At 37.9% G+C, this 22,202-nt stretch overlaps 1 protein-coding gene across 1 annotated transcript in view; it reads left to right on the forward strand.

The window, feature by feature from the left end:
* LOC130073384 (neprilysin-like) overlaps positions 1–22,202 on the forward strand; it is a 247,535-nt gene that overhangs the window by 177,496 nt on the left and 47,837 nt on the right. Inside the window, exons 5-7 of the mRNA XM_056238750.1 lie at positions 15,035–15,115; positions 15,356–15,451; positions 15,545–15,663. Of these exons, the coding sequence (XP_056094725.1) occupies positions 15,035–15,115; positions 15,356–15,451; positions 15,545–15,663 (296 nt within the window). The remainder of the gene's footprint in view (positions 1–15,034; positions 15,116–15,355; positions 15,452–15,544; positions 15,664–22,202) is intronic.

The following is a 22,202-nucleotide window of genomic DNA, read 5'->3' on the forward strand; positions in this document are numbered from 1 at the left end:
ACAAAGCCCCGGTTTGCCATTGACCACACTAATGAATGAATTGGATATGCACATCCACCAGGTGTGGAAGCACACATGTGCTAATTTGAAAACGCAGCACTCAGGTGTGCTATAAAAGGCAGCAGGTTCACCTGTCTTCAAGTTCACCTGTCTTCAACAAAAATGGAAGGAGCTAGAAGAAGATGAAGAAGAAGAAGAAGAAGAAGAAGAAGAGTGAGAATAAGAGGGGGAGCTCAAAGAGGAGGTGAAGGAGGTAGAGGAAGAGGAGAAGGAGGTAGAGGAAGAGGTGAAGGAGGTAGAGGAGGAGGAGAAGGAGGTAGAGGAAGAGGTGAAGGAGGTAGAGGAGGAGGCCCAGGTAGAGGAAGAGGAGAAGAAGGAGATAGAGGAAGAGGAGAAGGAGATAGAGGAAGAGCCCTAGGTAGAGGAAGAGGTAGAGAAGGACTTGAAGAGTTGATAGAACCTGAACAAAGAAGACGAGGACCAAATTTGACTCAAGAAATACGTGCAACACTTATTGACCATGTTATCAACAATGGACTGACACTGATGGAAGCTGGACAAAGAGATCAACCAAATCTCTGGTTGATACTGTAACTGAATAGTTACAGTATTCTTGTTGCTTTTACAGTAGTTTTTATCAAACTGTATGTAGTCAAACTGTTGTACTTCATGCAGTAATTTTTATTTGTCTACAGATTTTATTTTTTTCATTGATTTCTTTGTTGGTTGATTACTGTAACTGATTATGGTAAGAAATACTGTAAATAAATACTTGAAATATGAGTCTGCAGAAATCAGTGTTGTGCAGTGCTTGGCAAGTTTATAGTAGGCCTGTTTGTGTACATTCTCCCTATATCTCAAACTAATCATGAAGAATGTTGTGGGTTTGTCACTATTTTTTTTTTTTCATCTAAATAATCTCTTACATAACAATGTCTGGCCAAAAATCTAGCACATGCTATTTCCTAAAAATAGTTTTTTTACAAATGTGTTTTTTATTTATCACAGCCGTGTGAAACTGGCTGCAATATTGTCTGATCATTGAGGACTGTGTTGGTTAAATGAAAACTAATAGCATTTTCACAAATATGTGTATATCTTTTGACTGAAGTGTGTATGTTTTGACAGAAGTGTGTCATTTTGCAAACAATCTAGGAATTATGCAAATTGAGTGTGGTGTTTGGATAATTGTGATTATATTTTGAAAAAAAGAACCCGGTTTTCAAAATTGCGTGTAAACAATTGAAAAAAACTGTAATTGGGAGCAGTTTCATCATATGCCAAACCTTAACAAACTGAAGTGGCAAACACTCTTCATAAATTCAAGCTCACTGCAGTGGATAAACACATAGATATAGATATAGACACAGAACACATAAACATGACTGACTGAACATTTGATGTACAGTAAATTATATCCAGCATGTTTTACAGTGTGCAAAAATGCCAAAGATACATATTCAATGGTTGTTTTGAGTTACTTACTTCAAATCAAAACATTAACTTTAAAGTCAATCTATACAGCAACATCTAAACATTCACCCAGGGTTTTCCGCTGCATTAAACGTAAAGCTGAATATGAATACAGTAAGTCTATGTAAAATGTAGATGCTCAGAAACAATCATCGACAGTAAGAACTAAAGACACAAGTTTCTCTCTTTTACAGATTTAAAGGGTTAGTTCACCCCAAAATGAAAATTCTGTCAGTAATTACTCACCCTCATGTTGTTCCAACCCCGTAAGACTTTCGTTCATCTTCGGGACACAAATTAAAATACGGGCTTACGGGGTTGGAACAACATGAGGGTGAGTAATAACTGACAGAATTTTCATTTTGGGGTGAACTATCCCTTTAAGTTTGCTTTCGAATGAATGTGTCAGCTTTTATAAGTTTTCAAAGCTGCATAAAAATACACAACTGTTTAATTGGGAGCAGATTCATCGTATGCAAAACCTTAAAAAACAGCAGTGACAAAACACTCTTCATAAATTCAAGCTCAAGGCCAAGGATAACCACATAGTTGCACGGTAGTTGCAATAGAGGAGTAGATGGACACCTCAAAAGTTGCGTCAATGGAAATCAGTTTAAAGTAAAGTTTGGTTGCATTTTAGAAACATGAGAGATTGCAACATTCTGTGACCTAAACGTGCACGATGAGGTCTCATTATAATGCCTCCTCTACTGAAAACTCTCTCCACTGGTGCAGAGGAGGCAGGGACTGACAGTACCTTCAATGCCAAATTGTGGAGTTGTGGGAATCTGGCATGGTTTTTGGCCCAGAAGACAAGTGCATTGTCAGTATCAGAGTCACAGATGGCATCAAAGTATTTGCTTATCTGTGTTACAATACTTGAATCTTGGACTGAGCCGCGCTTCTTGTGTGCCTTGTAACGGGACAGAAGGCGAGGGCATTTGAGTGGTGGCGAATCACTGGCTGGATCCACATTCATGGCTTCTGAGGCAGTTTCATGATCATCTTTACTGACCATCATGTTCTCCACCTCTAAGATCAATGTGTCTGAAAAACACAAACACAATGACTGAGTTAGATTTAAAAGGATATGCACATATCAGAGTTAAATGAAATACCTTTAGGACCTTTTATAAGACAATTATAAATTATAAATTACGTTATCTTTTTGTTATTCAAATAAACATAGCAAGTTAATGTAAATGTAAGTGCTGGTTATTTCATTCAGTGCAGAGGTCAGTAATGAAATGATTTTATGAATAGTTATTTATTTAGGTTACAAGGTGCTACTGTACTAAATCTAACCATTGGCCTACTGTTTTTAATAGTACTTGGAACACTCTGTACTTTGGTACTTTGATTTCTCTCTACAGGTGAGTATGATGGGCTAGTATAAAGTGAGTTTGGTTTAGGTACAATAGGCATGTTACCAGCCTAAATATAAAGAGTTTCAGGTTCAGTTGGCCCAGAGTATTACAAAATATTTTTTAGGACAAAAATAATCAGATGAAATGAAGACTCTATGAATTCCACTGTAAGGCTTTTATGGGCTACTAATTTAAAACATTTTAGGATTCATAGTTTTGCAAATAAGACATTTATTTTCAGCGGATAAAAATGTATACTAACCTGTCAGTGTCTTCTTAAGTTCATCTCTGAACTTCTTCACTGATGTTGCATTTCCCCCATTGGTAACATCTAAGTCCACCCAGCTTAAGCCAAACTGTGGATCCAGCATGGTAGCAAAAAAGTACACATTATGGTTAAAAGGTTCCTCTTTTTCGCTGTCTTTGCCCATGTTTGTTTTTGTAAAGATTCCAGAGAATCTTTTCAACAGAGACTGTTGGAGGGCTCTGACCAATGGCCGGCACTGCATTCGGGTCTCCTCCATCTTGAGGAGGTGTGTATTCAAGTCCAGGACAGTTGGAACCACCATGCTAATGGTAACTGATTTCTCTCCTTCTGTCAGGTCTGTTGCCTCGGAAAATGGAGCAAGGACTGCACTCAGTTCCTTCAACTGGTTCCACTCACGGGCACTAAACACCACATCCTCGTAATCCTTGCTGCACAGTTCGTTCAGGGCTTTGTGGTCCAGAGCTGTGAGGGCCTGTACTTGTTTGAATGTACTGTTCCAGCTAGTATTGTTTGCAGCTGGAACAGTCCTATTAGTGCCAAACATAGCCTCAAACTTGTCTTTGAATTGTGAGCTGCTATGTAATAGAGTTGTGAATCGTGATGTTTTGGCTATGGTGCGGGAAATGGCCCTAACCTCCTTCATGCCGTCATTCACAACTAACTGCAGAGAGTGTGCAAAGCAGGAAAGACGTTCACCTGATGACCAGGGTAATTCTGTGTCTTCCACTGAAGTAATGTCCTCCCACAAGTGCTCATCATCTAGATTATCCTCCTCACTCTCACTGTCGTCAGATTGCTTTTGGGGCATGTGTACTTTAAAAGCGGATTTCATATTTGCGGCATTGTCTGTTATTATATAGCTTATTTTCTGACGGATACCATATTCTTCTGTGATCTCCTCAAAGGCAGAAGCAATATGCTCTCCAGTATATCTGCCTACAAAACGCCTACAGTCCAGCAGGTAGGATTCAAGTGCATAGGAATCCTTTGATTTACAGCACACATGGGCAGTCACTCCCAGGAAGGAGCGTAGCCTGCGATCAGACCAGATGTCAGTTGTTAATGACACAGATGACTGGGTCTCAAGTTTCTCCAAAACAGTTTCCTTGACCTTCCTTACTAACTCTGGTATCCGTCTCTCAGAAATAGTTTTTCTAGAGATTGGTGTGTATTTACTATCCATAATCCCAAGAAAGTGTTTAAAATTTCCATTTTCCACAAGTGACAGAGGCAGACAACACCCAATTATTAAATCTTGAACAATGGCTTCACTAATGGCTTGTTGCCTTGGCGATTGTAGACTGTAGAGCTGCACTTTCTGTGTAAAGAATGATATAGTTGGCTGTGTGACATCTGTCTTTTGCCCTGCCTTGTACTCCAAGAACCTACAAATCTAGGGAAGAGGAATCAGTAAAATATCATCAGTAAAATATCTTCATATGAATATCAATTACATCAAAAAAACATCTTAAAAATAAGTAGCAACTTCATAAATGTATGTAAAATCTGTGTAATGTTACTGCATAAGAACATGTGTGGGTAAACACAATATAAATCAATGGTATTTTGGCCATCACATTTTTCTAATAGGTAAACAAGGAAGTTAAATGATTGATATGGTATGAGCCAGAGAGAGCGTGCTGGTAAAAAGTTATATATTTGATCTGCAACTGTAAATTGGAACTTAAAAATTAGCTCTCTGAAAGTAACGTAACATGTGCCATACAATAACCTATTTAATTTAGTCATTTCTCATATAAGTTGATGCGCATTACTCAGTCTCCACTCTCTGCTCATATCTCTAGGTTAGCTCTCTCACCCAAACGAGTGAGCATCACCTCGGCGCGTAGCTTTAATGTCGGGAGCTGTATGCAGCTGACATTAGCTAAGGTCGATGTAACTTAACATTAGCTACACAGCTTTGTGGCCTGTCTCGTGACATCCCACAAGATTTGTCAACACAGAAAATGTTTAATCACTGGATAGGTTTTTTCGTTTATTTAAAGTGTGGTTTATGTCAGCTGAATGTGCGGAACGCTTTTCAGAGAAGATAAGGCAGGGCCGGCCCGAGGCATAAGCGAACTAAGCAGCTGCTTGGGGCCCCTTGGCCACCAGGGGGCCCCCCAATCGAGTCGAAAAATATTTTTTTAGATAACTTAAACAAGTGACATAAATTAATGAATTAATATGAATGAATGAATAATTAAAGACAAAAAAAAATCTGATTTCATGATCAATATACCTCCCTACAACTGCTGCTGTGTCTGCCAGCGTTTAAGTCATGCGCATAATCTAGACACCTCGCGCGTGCATAGACAATTCGTGCGCAACTGCGCATAGTCGCGGACTCGCGGTAATGTTAAGGCATGTCACAAAAAAGGACGTATCCCTCTGGTGCCGAAAATAGAACGAAGAAAATGACACAGGAGGAGAAAAAAAGAGCAAGATAAAAGTATGTTTGCATGATTACTTACGGTATGTTTTGTGCAGCAATTGACCCATTCCTATCTACGGCAAGCCCCGAGGGGAAAAATACATTGCATACACACATATACAACGAGCGCCAGTACATCATTACCGGTATTATAGTAACAGACTTTGTTGGATTCTGTCATGTACAATCTAACAAAGTCTGTTACAATAATAATAATAATAATAATAATAATAAAAAAAAAGATTTTGTGGACAGTTACACTGTATTGAGACAGTTGAGAAATAATAATATTTTTTACAGTTTTCAACAATAATTGTCATTGTTGAACCCTTGCTCTTATTATGTTTTTGATTTCTCAGTTTTCTCAAGAGTTAGTAAAAGAGTAAAGTAAAAGTAAAAAAAAATATTTTAGTAGGCTATCTATTTTTTATTAAGTATTTATTTTGTATTTATACATAACCTCACTGTATTAATTTATAATGTATCATTATTGCGTGACATTTGTGTCAATAATCGTCAAGCACAGGGGACTCCGAGTCCGTGTAGTGGGAGGGGCCCCCAAATCAAATTCTGCTTAGGGCCCCCAAAAGGCTCGGGCCGGCTCTGAGATAAGGTATTTTAGCACAATTCATCACCCAGCGGTAATTCAGGAAAAAAAAATATCCGAATGCTCCACATGAAACTATGGTCTTCCGACCTTTTACCATTACATCGTGTCAATTTATTTTGATTACTATGTGCCAGGGAGAGAGAGCAAGACAGCGCTTAGGAGACGGTGAAGCCTTTATACATTCGCCTGGCTCCGCAGAGAGAGAGAGTGCGCGCGCGCGACCGGGGCGCTCTCTCTGCTCGTTCTTCTGATGCGCCCTGTCACACTCGCAGCAGTTCGTCTACATTACTCATCTATCAAATAAGACTATGGCGGGACAAATATAAGCTTTGGAGCAGGAGCATCGATAAGAGGACTCGTTAACGTTGAGGGCATTCAATATCGATGGTTCATAAAACTTAGAACCGGTTCTCGAGTGGAACCGGTTTTCAATTCCCATCCCTATAATATGTATAACGTTAGCTAATATTGACAAAATCTCTTTGTGTGAGTAGTAATTTTATTTTGTACGAGGCAGATTGCTAACGTTAGCTAGCCAGCTTTGCTAAAAATCACTTACACATAGCTTACCTTTCTTTGTGCTTCCTTTCCAAGTGACGATAAAAGTTTGACGTAGTCCCCACACTCTAAAAAATGATGTGTTAGATTTACTTAAAATATATATGCACCATTTTTGCATCATACTTTTTAAGTAATCCCAACTTGGAGTAATTTTACTTAAAATTAACAAGAAAACCGTTGTTATATGTACTTAAATATTTGAGTTCACACAACATTCTTTACTTAAAAATATATGCATCACGTTACATATATTTTTAAGTAAAGAATGTTATGTGAACTCAAATATTTAAGTACATATAACAAAGGTTTTCTTGTTTATTTTATGTAAAATAATTCCAAGTTGGGATTACTTAAAAAGTATGATGCAAAAATGGTGCATATACATTTTAAGTAAATCCAACACAGTGCAGGCCATGTGAGATCAAAACAAATCATAGTTCTGTTAACTTAACATTTAAGCCCATTTGTATATAAAAATAAGACAATTAAATGAGCTGAACCAACCATTTTAACTTATTTTAGATCTTCAGCTATTGGTCTGCTAACTGCACTGCTCTAGTACATTCAATGTCTTAAAATAAATTAAACATGCAAATCACACACAATAAAGCATTTAACTTTATTATTTTTTATTTTTTGCCATAGACTTGAAAGCCTGAAACCACACATGAAATGTAACAAAATGTGGCAAATCGACAAATGGAAAATCACTTTTAACTTTTTCACCTTTGCAACACTTCTCAAAAGATTTACATTTTTTCAATATTTACTTTTGCAACATACAAAAAACCTCTTAAAGGACAATTCCGGTGAAAAATTAACCTAGGGGTAATTAACACATGGTTACCGAGTTGATCGTTCTCTGGGATGCGTTTTCATGATAATCGAATGTACGTAGAGTTATCTCTAAAAACTTTTTAGCTTATAACGCTAGTATATGGGGCATAGAATAAGCAAAAGTAAATCGCTAGTTAATACCACTAACAAGGCTCAAAATAGCCCCACACTAACACGGTAGCATAATGACGGTCCCTACATGCAAACCGAAGCATTGAGAACTTTGTAATTGTACAGACAGTTTAATAAGAAGATACTTTATAAAGACAGTACATTACGCGTATACAGGCAGGAGCCATCTTGGAAAACCAGTCGAGCCACGAACGCTGTGCTAAGTGAGATGAACTGTGACTTGGAATCTCATAATATGGTCCGTTGTTTCCGGAAGAAACTATTTTAATAAACAGATATAATTCATGCATTTCCATGTAATTAGTTTCACAAACGTAATTCCTATCGACCAGCTCACTTAGCACAGCGTTCGTGACTCATCACCTCTATGCCTTCCAGCGTTACCCCAGTCTGTGAAGGATCATCTGCTGAGCCACCTTCGTGATGATCCTCAATGTGAGATGTTCCAGTTCCTCTTCATTCCTATGAGTATAAAAAAAAAAACATAAAAAAAAAAAAAGGAAATCTGCATTTACTTGCAACATCACTTGTTATTGTTCAGACTGTTGCAAAAAATCTATTGCATTGAAACACAGAATGAGAAAGAAATGTACCTTTATATTTTAAAATAAAATAAATCTCTTACAGCCTCTTACATTTGCAACATTATAAATGTCTATACTGTCACGTTTTTATCAATTTAATGCATACTTGCTGGATAAAAGTATTGATTTATTTTATTTCTTTAAAAAAAAAGTTCTAATTGACCCAAAACTTTTAAATTGCATCTTAAAATATATTCAAATGGAAAACCGTTGTTTTAAATTGTAAAAATAATAATAATAATAATCACAATATTACAGTTTTTGCTGTATTTTGGATCAAATAAATGAAGGCTTGGTGGGCAGAAGAGACTTATTTTAAAAACATTAAACAATCTTGGTTTGTGTGTGTGTGTGTGTGTGTGTGTATATATATATATATACACACACATTTTTTTCTGGTTATCAAAAATATATCTAAAAAGAAGAAAAAAACAATAATTAAATGTTACAAATTAGTCCATTATTAAATGCCTATAAATATAAAAATGAGTCTATTAAATAATATCTATTAATTTAAACAAAACAAGTTAATTAATGAAGACTTTTGTCCAGAGGTTTTGAACGAATCTCTTCAAAACATTTTAACAGTCAGTCAGTCACTACTGGAATAGCCAAACAGTAAATAAAGATCTACAATCTTTGTTTGAAGCCAAACTTTTGCTTAAAGGGTATTTGCTTATTTTGATAATAATTTTGAAGGTTTAATAGACAGGGTTGTAGCTGTCATTTAGGAATAATATTGTGTTTGAATCAAGATCGCCATTATTTAATGATAAATCGTGCACACGGAGCTGTAGCCAATGTGTTTTCGAATTTAATATTTGTATGTTAACGAACGTTACCAGTAAGCTAACCCGCGCCCAAGGCCTGGCCGCCCCCCTTTCCCGCGATCCATTTATAGATATTAGAGAACAGAATATATGGGAATTTGTAAATATGCAAAGTAAAAAAAAAAAAAAATCCGAAAACTCATAGCCTGCATATAATAAATGACAACTACATTTCGTTAATAAAGTAGGCCTACGAATTTATCCGTGGGGGAAAGCGCCGTCCGAATTGTCCTCTTATGGTGTGTTCAAACCGAACGCGAATAGAGCGTCAAATACGCGTCTATCGCGTCTAGTTAGACCCTTGAATCTGCTCGAGTTCAAAATTTTCAACTTGCGTGGAAGACGTTCGCAGCAAACGCGTCACCCAATTCGCGTCTGATGCGTCTATTCGTGTCTTTGCATTGACTTTGTAATCTACTCGTGCAAATTATTAAATTCGCGTTCGGTGTGAACACACCATTAATGCATACGTGCCAACGTCATGGTCATATATTTCGAAAAACACAATAAATACTCTGACTACTATAAACACTTGACATAGCCTATTCGATGGAAGCACACTCGCTTAATAATTCAAATATACTCTCGTGCAAGTCACTCATTTCATACATTAACTTGTAGACTACATAGGTGTTCATAACACGTTTCTAATTGTTGATGCAAAATGCGTAGCAATTCTGAAATTCAGTTTAAAATGCAATAAACGATTGAGTGTACCTTAAGTTAAACAAAGTTAAGCTTACCTCTTTTCAGCGTCTTCACATATGTGCTTCACAAAATGGCTCCAATTTTTGGCTGGAAAGGCATCACGGGAAATTGCATATCACGTGGCTCGTATAGTTACTTAAAATGTTATGCTCGATTTACTTAATTTTGAAGCAATTATTATAGTAGTTGACATGACTTATGTTTTTTCATTTTATTTATGCATACATTTAAGTTCACCTAGTTACTTATATTTTTGTGTTACACACACTAAATATGTTAAGTAGAGGTTGAAAAGTTATGAATACTTAATTTTTTGTGTTAAATCTAATAACTTTTATAAGTAATGGTTGTTCAGCCAACGAATCGTTTTTTAGAGTGCACCGTATGAAGGTAAATCAGTAGCTAAACTCGAGAGCACGTAGATGTGAATTTGAGAACTTGTACAATAAATATTCGTACTTGTATGTGAACATTTACACTCACAGTTCCAATGTGAAAACCTGTAAAATACAAATCTGAACTTGAACGCTGAGATTTGCACTCGCAGACTATAGTCACAAACCTGTATTCTGAATCTGAAGCTGCAGACAAGTAGTCACAAATGTGTAAAATGCCATTCACAGAAATACAATGACAGTCACAAACATGTAAAATATATTTGCACTTCTTCTAACATTCAAATTCGCAGTACAACCTCAAATTGGCACTTGCAACTTCTCAAATCTGTCACTGCAAGTTCAAATTTCGCGCCTTGACTTTTGCTACTCTTTTCACGATATATGAGGTGCAAAACTGATTTGTGCACTTGTAACTCAGTGGCGGCGAGAGCGGAAGGGGGGCGGGAGCGGGGGTGTTCGAAGGAGCCGTTTTATTGGTTGGCGCCTAGCCAATGAAATGGGACTTCTATTGTACGCGATGATGTCACGAAACCCACCTCCTCGTGGATGTTCTGAAAAGCTAACATGGCTTAATGCATTAGACTGATTTAAAAGACATAAATGATATTATCAAACTTAGTGATATTAACACCATACTAATAATGCATACTACAGAAAAGCAGATGAGCACAGAATATGACGAAAGAAAGCAAATTTGTGTTCAGTGCAAATAAACCAGCTGCCTGTGTTTTATTAATAATGTATAACGAATTGTTTTTTTATATATATATATAACTGTTGGTCCATTAAGCCTTATTAAGCGTTTTCTTGGTTTTCTATGAGAGGAAAATGCTTAACGTACAATTAAACGAGTTGCGTTCATTTTCTGCTCAATTGCTTTTCTGTATGCTTTATTTATGGTGTTTCCTGAGTTTGGTCTTTTAATACCACTGTCTTAATTTAACGTGTTGCGTTCATATTCTGTGCTCATCTGCTTTTTTGTAGTATGCATTATTGTGTTTACTAAGTTTGATAATATCATTTATGTCTTTTAAATCACTCTAATGCATTAAGCCATGTTAGCGTTTCAGAACATCCACGAGGAGGCGGGTTTCGTGACATCATCGTGTACAATAGAAGTCCCATTTCATTGGCCTGGCCGCCAACCAATAAAACGGCTCCTTCGAACACCCCCGCTCCCGCCCCCCTTCCGCTCTCACCGCCACTGAGTTACAAGTGCACAAATCAGTTTTGCACCTCATATATCGCGAAAAGAGTAGCAAATGTCAAGGCGCGAAATTTGAACTTGCAGTGACAGATTTGAGAAGTTGCAAGTGCCAATTTGAGGTTGTACTGCGAATTTGAATGTTAGAAGAAGTGCAAATTTGTATTACAAGTTTGTGTCTGTCGTTGTATCTTTGTGAATGGCATTTTACACATTTGTGACTGCTTGTCTGCAGCTTCAGATTCAGAATACAGGTTTGTGACTATAGTCTGCGAGTGCAAATCTCAGCGTTCAAGTTCAGATTTGTATTTTACAGGTTTTCACATCGGAGCTGTGAGTGTAAATGTTCGCGTACACGTACGAATATTTATTGTACAAGTTCTCAAATTCACAGCTACGTGCTCTCGAGTTTAGCTACTGATTTACCTTCATACCACCGTCTCTGAAAGCGAAGCACTGCAGAATTTACAAGAAGCTGTATGCTTTCTTCTGGATGTTGTTTTGCAAATATATTCTTTATGATTTTTGTAGCCGAATTGTATTACTGAAGATTTTGCAGACATCTTCTCCCGCTCCCAGACAACCACAGATCACTTTCTTGGGAGTGCGAGTGAAAGGGGGCGGGGATGGGTGACAGGCAGCGGTAACAAAAATACATAATTAGCAATGACCAATGAGTCACGTTATTGCTTGAATTTGAATCAGTATGTTTTACATACAATAAAAGCAAGGATGTTAAAAAAATTAGTCAATATACTGGCAAATTAGTGATATTTTCACAGTTATGGTCTTGTCTGGTCTTGAAAAAAAATCCAGAGTACTCAATGTCCGAGACCGAGACAAGACTGAGACCAAATGCGGTCGAGTCCGAGACGAGACCATCAAAAAGTGGTCTCGAGACCGGTCTCGAGTACTACAACACTAGCTATACTTAATGAACACATTACTGTAACATTACGAAACTCAGAATTTGTTACCAGCACCTTGCCTTGAAGGTACTCAAAAGATTTCGAGACAGCGCCACCTGTTGGTCAAAAGTTAAAATTACATTTCCAAAAATGCTAATAACTTTTGAATACATCTGCCTATTTTAATGACACTGGTCTTAATATATTCCTTGGGTCATGCCGAGAACATAGATACCAAGTTTGACGTATTTGGACAGACTTCCTGTCCGACATCTTTATTTTTTTTTTAAACCTTCTTTTTCGAACTTCTCCAAGACCGTTGGTCCGATTTTGACCAAAATCTAATCGTGTCATCTCCAGACCGTGCCGACTAAAAGTTATGGATTTCGTGAGGGTAGACGAAACCGTTTTCGTATACCACAGCATCAAAGTTGAGGCATGTTGCCAAAATGACTATTTAGGCTTTATCTCTGCAATGCCTTCACATTTTCACACCAAACTTTGTATGTGTCATTGCCACCTCTCTTTGGTCACAATACATCAATTTCATAACTATTGGTCGAAAGTGATAAACCATTCAATCATTTTATAAGTTACTGTATATATGATTATTAGCCATTTGCCCAAAATTCTCTTAAAATGTCTTTAATTGCTCCTTGCTGCAGTAGATCTGCCACTCCCACCCATGATGGCATCTGTTGCCGCTTCTTGCGCTTGGCCCCGGTAATGGCTGCTTGCAGCTATATTTATTGTTGTTATTATTATTATTTTGAGAAGTACGTTCAATTGTATGCCACAATAGTAATATATTTCTGTCAGAATTTCTCCTAGTAAAACCGAACTTTTATTTTGACGGGTTGTAGTGAAGACCTGTTTCAAAGTGTATTAGACAATGGTTTTTCTCAAATAAAATTATGAAAATGCTCATTAGGCGTTCTCTCAGAGCAGCTCTGGAAATGTTCATGTATTCATGTCCTCAAATTGTTTGTGAGACGCTGAAAACACCATGAACGTCACGCGTACTTGAGTATGTAGTAGACAAAGCACCGCAGCTCAGCAGAACAAATAGGTTATAAATTTACATAGCAGTATTTTTGTGCTTAAATATTCACAGACCATGTTGCGATTGAATTTATTGCACAGTTCTACTTTCCATGTATTCATCCATCCATTATTTTGCATGTTTTACGTGACATCTGCGTTATGTAAATAATTCCATTTTCATGACTGGATTCCGGGATTTCCTCTGCATCACATAAGTCATTCGGCCTTAAATTATAATCGGTTCGGGCCATACCTTTATCTGCAGGAGGGATGGTGTCCTATGTATCCTCCTTTTGCAGCCACTTTGCGTCCACATTTTTTGCAAATTGGATATCTATCCTCGAGGACAACCACGCTTTTTTTCTACAAAGTATTTCCATGGGCTACTGGCCATAATCCGCTTCATCAGAATTCGAGCTCAGCTGGGTCTGCGTCACCTTTCTTGCGCGTTTGTTCTCCCGCCCTTCAATCAATGCAGTAGTTTCCGGAGTGTGATTTTTTTTTTCTCTCCCTTGTATTATTATTTTTTACTCAGTAACGGATATAATTTCAAATGTAGCGAAGTACAATACTTCAAACAAAACGTAGGCTACTTAAGTAAAAGTAAAAGTACAGATTTTAAAAACTACTTAAAAAAGTAGAAGTACACAAAAAAAAACGACTCAATTACGTAACGCGAGTAAATGTAATTCGTTACTTTCCACCTCTGGTATTTGTTTACGTTAGTTAATGCACTGTGAACTAACATGATCAAACAATGAATGAAACATTAACAAAGATGAATACATACTGTAAGAAATGTATTGTTCATTGTTAGTTCATGTTAGTTAATACATTAACTAATGTTAACTAATGAACCTTATTGTAAAGTGTTACCAATTTTTTACTTACCCTTATGTAACTTCAAACCTGTATGACTTTCTTTCTTCAGAGGAACACAAAAGATATTTTGAAGGAGAAATTTTTCAAAATACATTATTTTGTGTTCCACATAACAAATAAATTTATACCGTTTTTTTAGAACATGAAAGTGAGTAAATGATGACAGCATTTTTTTTTTTTTTGTGATCTATCCTGAAGTGGATCAGCTGCTAAAACAATGTACAGTAGACAGCACATGCAAAAAGACAATGCTTAGTGAATTCTTTTCTCAGATTTTTGTATTTTGCTTTAGATGAATGACAGGCTACAAGTTTAAGACTTTCTGAAACAAGTACTTGTCTGTAAAGTAGGTCTACATATAACATGGGAAGAGAGAAAAAAAGCATGTAATTGCACATGTCAGATGGATGGAGAAAAAGAGTGACTGAGATGAAGTGACAGAGTTTCGAAACTGTAGGGGTTCGTGCCACATGGCCACCAGGCAGTCTCTATAATCCAATCACACACACATGATCTGTGCTCTTTCACAGGAAATGCTGAGACCCAAGGACTAATTAAAACAAAATCTGAACACAAGTACTGCAAATAGGATGTGAGAGATTTAGAGAAACAGCTGGCCCACTTATTGAAGGAGAGGTAGACAGAACCAAAATAGACACGGAAGCATTATGCATGAGGTTTTCATTTGGGACCATGTTTAGCTGCTTTCTATGATGATGATTAAAAACTGACATTTTTAAAGTCTGTTATGCTGTCCAACCAATGGAATGATACTTTATATTATTTTTCTATAGGAGTGCTAGAGAAAGAAGAGAGTGGAAGCAGTAGTTCACTGACCAAAGCCAACATTCTCTATAAGTCTTGCACCAATGAAAGTGAGTATAAAACAATTGGCTGTATAATTATATAGGCTCTTAATATTATATTTTCAAAAATTGTCAGAAAGATCCTGTCATGACATTGTCCATGGAGAATGTCATTATGAAATCACTATGTAGTTGTTTAAATGAGCTGCAAACATCCAGAGATTCTGAATAAACAAAAAAACTAACTACAATTTCAATATTCATTGGGTGCTTAAATAAGCCTGTATTACTTTAATATTTTCCTGACAGGCCTCATTGAACAGAGAGGTGGGACACCTCTCCTCACAATGCTGCCAGATGTCTTTGAGTGGCCTATAGCAACAGATGATTGGGACACCACCTACGGTAGGAGACAACTTCTCATTCGATTTTTATGCATAACCCTAATTACCTCATATGTACATTGTATCCCAATTTTTCCTCTCTCCTCCTCTACAGGAATGAATTGGACAGCAGAAGATGCCATAGCCAAACTTAATGAGAAATATGGAAAGCAAGTCCTAATTAGCTTTTTTATTGGTACAGATGACCGAGACTCCAATGCACACATCCTTCATGTAGGTGTGCTCAACAACAGACTACTTATTTTGCATACAAACACAAATCCATGTTTAGTTTTGTTTAAAACACTTCTCCATGGCAGAAAAAAAACTTTCTCTAAACGCCTGTACCTTGTATCTCCAAGAAGTCAGTCCAAAGACTTCAAATCACATAATTCCTTTAAACAAACAGTATTATTAGCAGAGATGTATAGTGACGAAGTAGAACTAATTCACTACTGTACTTAAGTACTAAAAGGCTGTATCTGTACTCTACTAGAGTATTGTTTTTTTCTCATACTTCCACTTTTACTTCAGTACATATTTTCGATGAGTTTAATACTTTTATTTCGATAATTTTTTATGTTCTGCATCGTTACTCGTTACAATTATAAAAATGTTACGAATCATTCCAAACCCGCATTATCGTTGCCAGAGCGGTAGATGGCTCTGTTACCAGGTTTGATGAAGCTGGCTTGTCGTCATCATTGAGCGAATCAAGCGATCAAGAACTTCAAGAAGACCGCGCGTGCTCCCGTTCTGGCTTTTGCTGCGAAGATGGAAGAACCAACACCAACACCCTCAACTTCGAGTGATCATGGCTGTGAGGGTGAGGAAGGAGACCACCCCTGGCCCTACTTAGAGGCCATATTCTCATTTGTCGGTGTGAAAGACAATTCGTATAGAATGAAGTGCTTACTCTGCCTCCCGAAAAATTGCGAAATATTGGCCTTCAAAAATTTACCATCGAATTTGAAGAAACATATCAAGGTAAGTTACAAATATAATCACAAATCACACTAGCTTGAGCTATCAATAAGCCCTAGCTAACTAGCTACCCGCGGTTCATGACAGATGCGGTGTTCACTTAGCGTTAACTAACGTTAGCTGGCTATCATAAAGGCTGTCACGCTGAATATATGGTGTTTTTGACCCATCTTCTCTTATTTTATTATGACACAGCCTAGTTTTGCCAAATATAAATAGTAGAGCATTCTCCTTTCGTAGTCTCCTTGGCTTTCGTGCTGCTTAAATCGCATGCCCATTTTATAGTGTTTTATAGGGTAATGGTATTGATTGAGACAGACACTGACATAACTAATGCAGGGGTTTTCCTGTATTGACATTTTTTTGGCGGTCGCCAAAGCAAATTTTTATCCCGCCAAAGCGCCTTATTTGATCGGTGGTGACTGGTGAGTGATGTAGAATAGAGTGAATGACTGTTGCGCTTGACGGCGCATATAGAAACGAGCAGAGAGAGAGAGAGAGACAGACACCCGGCCACGCGTGCGCACTCACCGTTTTAAAACAATGTCTTGCTCTCAAATTGCTCTATTTGTTAACATAGTTAATGCACTGTGAAGTAACATGAACAAACAATGAACAGCTGTATTTTTATTAACTAAGATTAACAAAGATTAATAAATACAGTAACAAAATGTATTGATCATGGTTAGTTCATGTTAGTTATTAGCCTAATACATTAACTAATGTAATGCTAACAAATCAAACCATATCGTAAAGTGTTACAAACAAATAACTTACTCAGAAAACCTCTTAAAGTGAGAATATAAGTGTGCTTATCCCTTTTTTTTTAGTAAGAGTGGTTAGCAAGATTTAACCTTAATGAACTACAGTATTTTCAGGTTATTTATATGACAATGTGTAGAATTAAAATAATTTAGCCTAGTTTAGACTGGAGTGAGGCGAAAACAGAAAAAAAGTGCAAAGCAAGTTGTTGTTAGCTAGCTGTTAATTTTATTCAATTGTATTTGGTAGAAAAAATAGACTATTAGTCAAAATAAACTTTTTGGTAAAGAAACCAAAGTGCTGACAACCAACAAAGCATCTCAACTAGTCTGCATCTCAAGTGGTCTTCACGCACTCCCATTTCTCATGAATCATGATGCATGGTTGGTTGTATCAAGTTAGGCCTACAGGGTTTTGCAAGTAATGGCAGAGAGTACTAGAGCAGCAGGAATTAAGGATATTTGGTTATGGGGTTGCTTGCTTAAGTTTTTTTATATAGAATTATGGTGGATAATATAACTGACTTTAATTGAATTAATCTTGCTTCTATCAATAGTGTCACAGCAGTTACTACACTCTCCTATAATGTTGCTCATGGTATAATTCTCTGAAGGTAAAACTATATATATTTTTGTCTCTTTTCAGAGCAAGCATGACGTCCACTTGAGTAGATACGAGGAACTCACATCTGCAAAGCGAAAGAAGATTGCGATTCCCTCCCCCTCCATCAAGCAGCCCACATTAATGGGTAGCTGGACCACGATGCCCCAGAGATCCATCGACAAGGCAATCATGAAGTATATTGTCCGAGGACTTCAGCCTTTCAACATTGTAGAGCAAGAAGCTTTCCGCGAATTTGTGTTAGACCTGGTGCCAAATAGCAAAATAATGACAAGAATCACACTCGCATCTATGATTGATGATGCTGCAAAACAGATGAAGATCAAGATTATTGAGGCCATGAAAACTGTTGACCACATCGCAACAACCACTGACTGCTGGTCAGCCAGGCGGCGTAGTTTCATTGGGGTCATGGCTCACTGGCTGGACCCCGAAAGTTTAAAAAGGTGCTCAGTGGCCCTGGCCTGTAAAAGATTAAGAGGCTCTCACACTTTCGACCTTCTGGCAAATGCACTTAATGATATCCATGCTAAGTATGAAATTCTGGGGAAGATAGTCAGAACAACAACGGACAATGGCTCCAACTTCATTAAAGCCTTCAAAGTCTTCGGTGAAGATAGAAATAACAATGCTGGTGCTCTAGTTCAGGAGGAAGAGGAGGAGGAAGAAGAAGCAGACAAAGAGGAGGAGGCAGAGTTTGTCGATGTATCTTCTCTTTTGGATGAGGATGATGGTTTTGAGTTTCAGCTCCCGAAGCACCAGCGTTGTGCATGCCATATTCTTAACCTAATAGCCACTGCCGATGCCAGCAAGGCAGTGTCCAATGACGCGTACAAGAAATTATACTACTCAACATTTGGCAAGTGCAATGCTCTTTGGAATAAGTGTTCAAGATCCTCAACAGCAGCTGAAACTGTGGAAGATGCTTGCTCCCTCCAGCTTGTGCGACCGAATGCAACAAGGTGGAACTCTGTGTTCATGGCTGTGGAGAGACTGCTCAGGATAGTGAAAGAAAAGGGAGAGGCAACAATGAGAGTTGTCTGCACAGATTTGAAGGTTCCAATGTAAGTTTAAAAATGTTTCATATGGTACTCTTTCTGTCAAACTCAATTCTGGTCCATATTGTCTACTTGTACAACATTGAATTGAATGATTAACATTGAATGATGTACCAATCCATTGCATGATAATGATCTGATCATGTAGCAATGCTGTTTTTTTTGTCTCTTATTGTATGTATGTTCTTGTCTTCATCACAGGTTTAATCCAGCTGAACTTGCATTCCTGTCAGAGTATGCTGCTGTCATGACTCCAGTCGCCCAAGCAACTAACATTTTGCAAGCTGAAACCAATGTCCAGATGGGGTGGCTGCTCCCAACCATCAAGCTCCTGAAAATCAAGCTGAACAGGATCAAGCTACCGCTAAAGTACTGCAAGCCGCTTGTGGATGCCTTGCAGGTGGGCATTGAGAATCGCTTTGGCCCTATGATGGAAGACCAAGAGCTGGTGGCTGCTGCTATTCTGCTTCCAAAATTCAAGACAAATTGGACACAGGAAGATGAGACAATTAAAATAGGTAAGAAATAATAGTGTATGGGTGCATTATGTGTGTATTTTACCAATTTGTAATCATGAGTCACACATACCGTACCGCTCAGTACGGTATGTGTGACTATGTGTGACAAAGTAATAAGTTTGGGATTACTTTAAATTTTCTCTTTTTTTCATGGAAACACATGAGCTTGTCCTACATAGAAAATATAGCAAACATACCTGTAAACAGGGCATTGTGGTGTTAGAGTAAGAAATGATGTGGTATGGGAGCCTTCCTCTTTAGCCTAGTAGTATGGCAGCCAAGCCTTCCTGTCTAAGGTCTGCTAGGCTGTAAATGCTGCAAAAGGCTTTTTGTTTAAGGGAATTATTTGAAGTATAAAGTCATCATTAGGGCCCAAGCCTTGAAAAGGCGAAGGCCCTATTGTTTTCCTTAGGATTATTATTATTTCCATTAAAATCATTCTCTTACTGACAATGTCATTGTGTCAAATCTGTGGTTCCTGTCATGATGGGTTGAAACTATTATTATTGTTTATAACACACTCTTATATTTCAGGAATGGACTATATATCAAGCGACGCATTGAAGACCCCTCGTTGCAGTCCGGTGAGGTCAACAGGTCCAGCTCATCTGATGAAGACGACTTCTTTTCTGGCATGCAGGGTTCGAAGGCACAAGACAGCGCCAAACAGCTAGATGCATACCTGTCCTGTTCAGCAGATAACATGGACTTGCTCAAGTCTTTTCCAGCTGTGTGCAAGTTGTCTGTTAAGTTAAACACACCCCTTCCAGCATCAGCAGCCTGTGAGAGGCTTTTTAGTATTGCAGGATTAGTCTTTAGCCCTAGAAGAGCGAGACTGAATACATTCAATTTTGAAAACCAACTACTTTTGAGGATAAACAAAAGATTTCTAACTCCCTAAATACGACTGCCAGTTTAAGAAGGGAATAAGCTGTGGAGAAAAAAAAGCACAAGCAGGGAAAAGGGGGAGGGATGCTTTAAAGGGGAAAGTTTTTAGGTTTGAGCTGTTTTTGTTTACAAAGAAGAGTTAAGCTCAGTGTTTTTAGGTGCTCTAATCACTGTTGTTTTAACATAGGATTAGAAATTCTTGAATGTGGCCTACTGGCCTTTGAGATCTTTTAGTTGCCCTAATAAGTTGGGGATGAAACGAAAATGTGTAACTTCCAAAAAAATGACTGCTTTATGCACACTAGTTTAAGAAGGGAATAAGCTGTGGAGAAAAAAAAGCACAAGCAGGGAAGAGAAGGGAGGGATGTTTTAAAGGGGGAATGGACATGCTTGATCTGTTCGTTTACAAAGAGTCAAGCTCAGTGTTTTAAGGTGTTCTTTCTTGTACATTCCTGTCCTTGTACTGCTGCTACAGCCAAAGGAATTGTGAGTGTCCTTTAGGTTAATCATTTGAAATAAAAACAATAAGATGTTCAAACTTTTGACTGCTTTCTTTAATAACTACATGACACAATACTTGTACTTTTACTTTTAGTACTTGAGTAGTGAATTTTAAAATAAACTACTTGCAATACTTAAGTACAAAAAATGTTGAATACTTTAGTACTTCTACTTAAGTGTGGTGCTTAAAGAGCACTTCAACTTCTACTCAAGTCACTTTTTTGATAGAGCACTTGTACTTTTACTCAAGTCCGGGTTTCTAGTACTTTATACATCTCTGATTATTAGGGGCCAAGCACCGAAGGTGCGGAGGCACCTATTGTATCTGTTCGGATTCCTATTATTATTATTATTATTATTAGGGGCCAAGCACCGAAGGTGCGGAGGCACCTATTGTATCTATTCAGATTCTTATTATTAGGGGCCAAGCACCGAAGGTGCGGAGGCACCTATTGTATCTGTTCTGGTCAGAGGTGTCAAGTAACGAAGTACAAATACTTCGTTACCTTACTTAAATAGAAATTTTGGGTATCTATACTTTACTTGAGTAATTATTTTTCAGCCGACTTTTTACTTCTACTCCTTACATTTTCACGCAATTATCTGTACTTTCTACTCCTTACATTTTAAAAATAGCCTCGTTACTCCTATTTCATTTCGGCTTGTCATCGTTAAAAAAATGACCAATTACACAAATGTTTATTAGATATGAGTCCCGCCTCCTGAACATCGCTAAACTGATTGGCTTTGTGTTTTCTTTCTAACTTGTGAGAGGCTGTTACATTTGGTTGTGCGAAGCGGCAAAACTCATCCGAAGGAATTAGGAAACCTAGATGCGGTAAGTGAGGGAGAAATCAACAGTTTTCTGCTCAAGAATACGGGGCAAATCGTGTCAAATATTGATTTGGGGACAGCCGTTTTTACAATAGTAAGACAATCGCGGGATAAGTGGCAAACATAATCGCGTGTGTGTGTGTGTGTGTGTGTGTGTGTGTGTATGTGTGAGTGTGTGAGAGAGAGAGAGAGAGAGAGAGAGAGAGAGAGAGAGAGAGAGAGAGAGAGAGAGAGAGAGAGAGCGCGTGTGCGTGTGCGTGTGCGTGTGCGTGTGTGTGTGTGTGTGTGAGTGTATGTGTGAGTGTGTGAGAGAGAGAGAGAGAGAGAGAGAGAGAGAGAGAGAGAGAGAGAGAGAGAGAGAGAGAGAGAGAGAGCGTGTGTGCGTGTGTGCGTGCGTGCGTGCGTGCGTGCGTGCGTGCGTGCGAGAGAGAGAGAGAGAGAGAGAGAGAGAGAGAGAGAGAGAGAGAGAGAGAGAGAGAGAGAGAGAGAGAGAGAGAGAGAGAGAGAGAGAGAGAGAGAGAGAGTGTAACCCTACATTATAGGATCAAAATATCCCCATAAAGATGGCAATATCCGAAATCCTTGTTTCCATCCCTTTTTTTTTTTT

The sequence above is a fragment of the Rhinichthys klamathensis genome, unplaced genomic scaffold, assembly GCF_029890125.1.
Source record: "Rhinichthys klamathensis goyatoka isolate OS25496 unplaced genomic scaffold, OSU_Roscu_1.1 h1tg000538l_1, whole genome shotgun sequence".
Taxonomy (NCBI): Eukaryota; Metazoa; Chordata; class Actinopteri; order Cypriniformes; family Leuciscidae; genus Rhinichthys; species Rhinichthys klamathensis.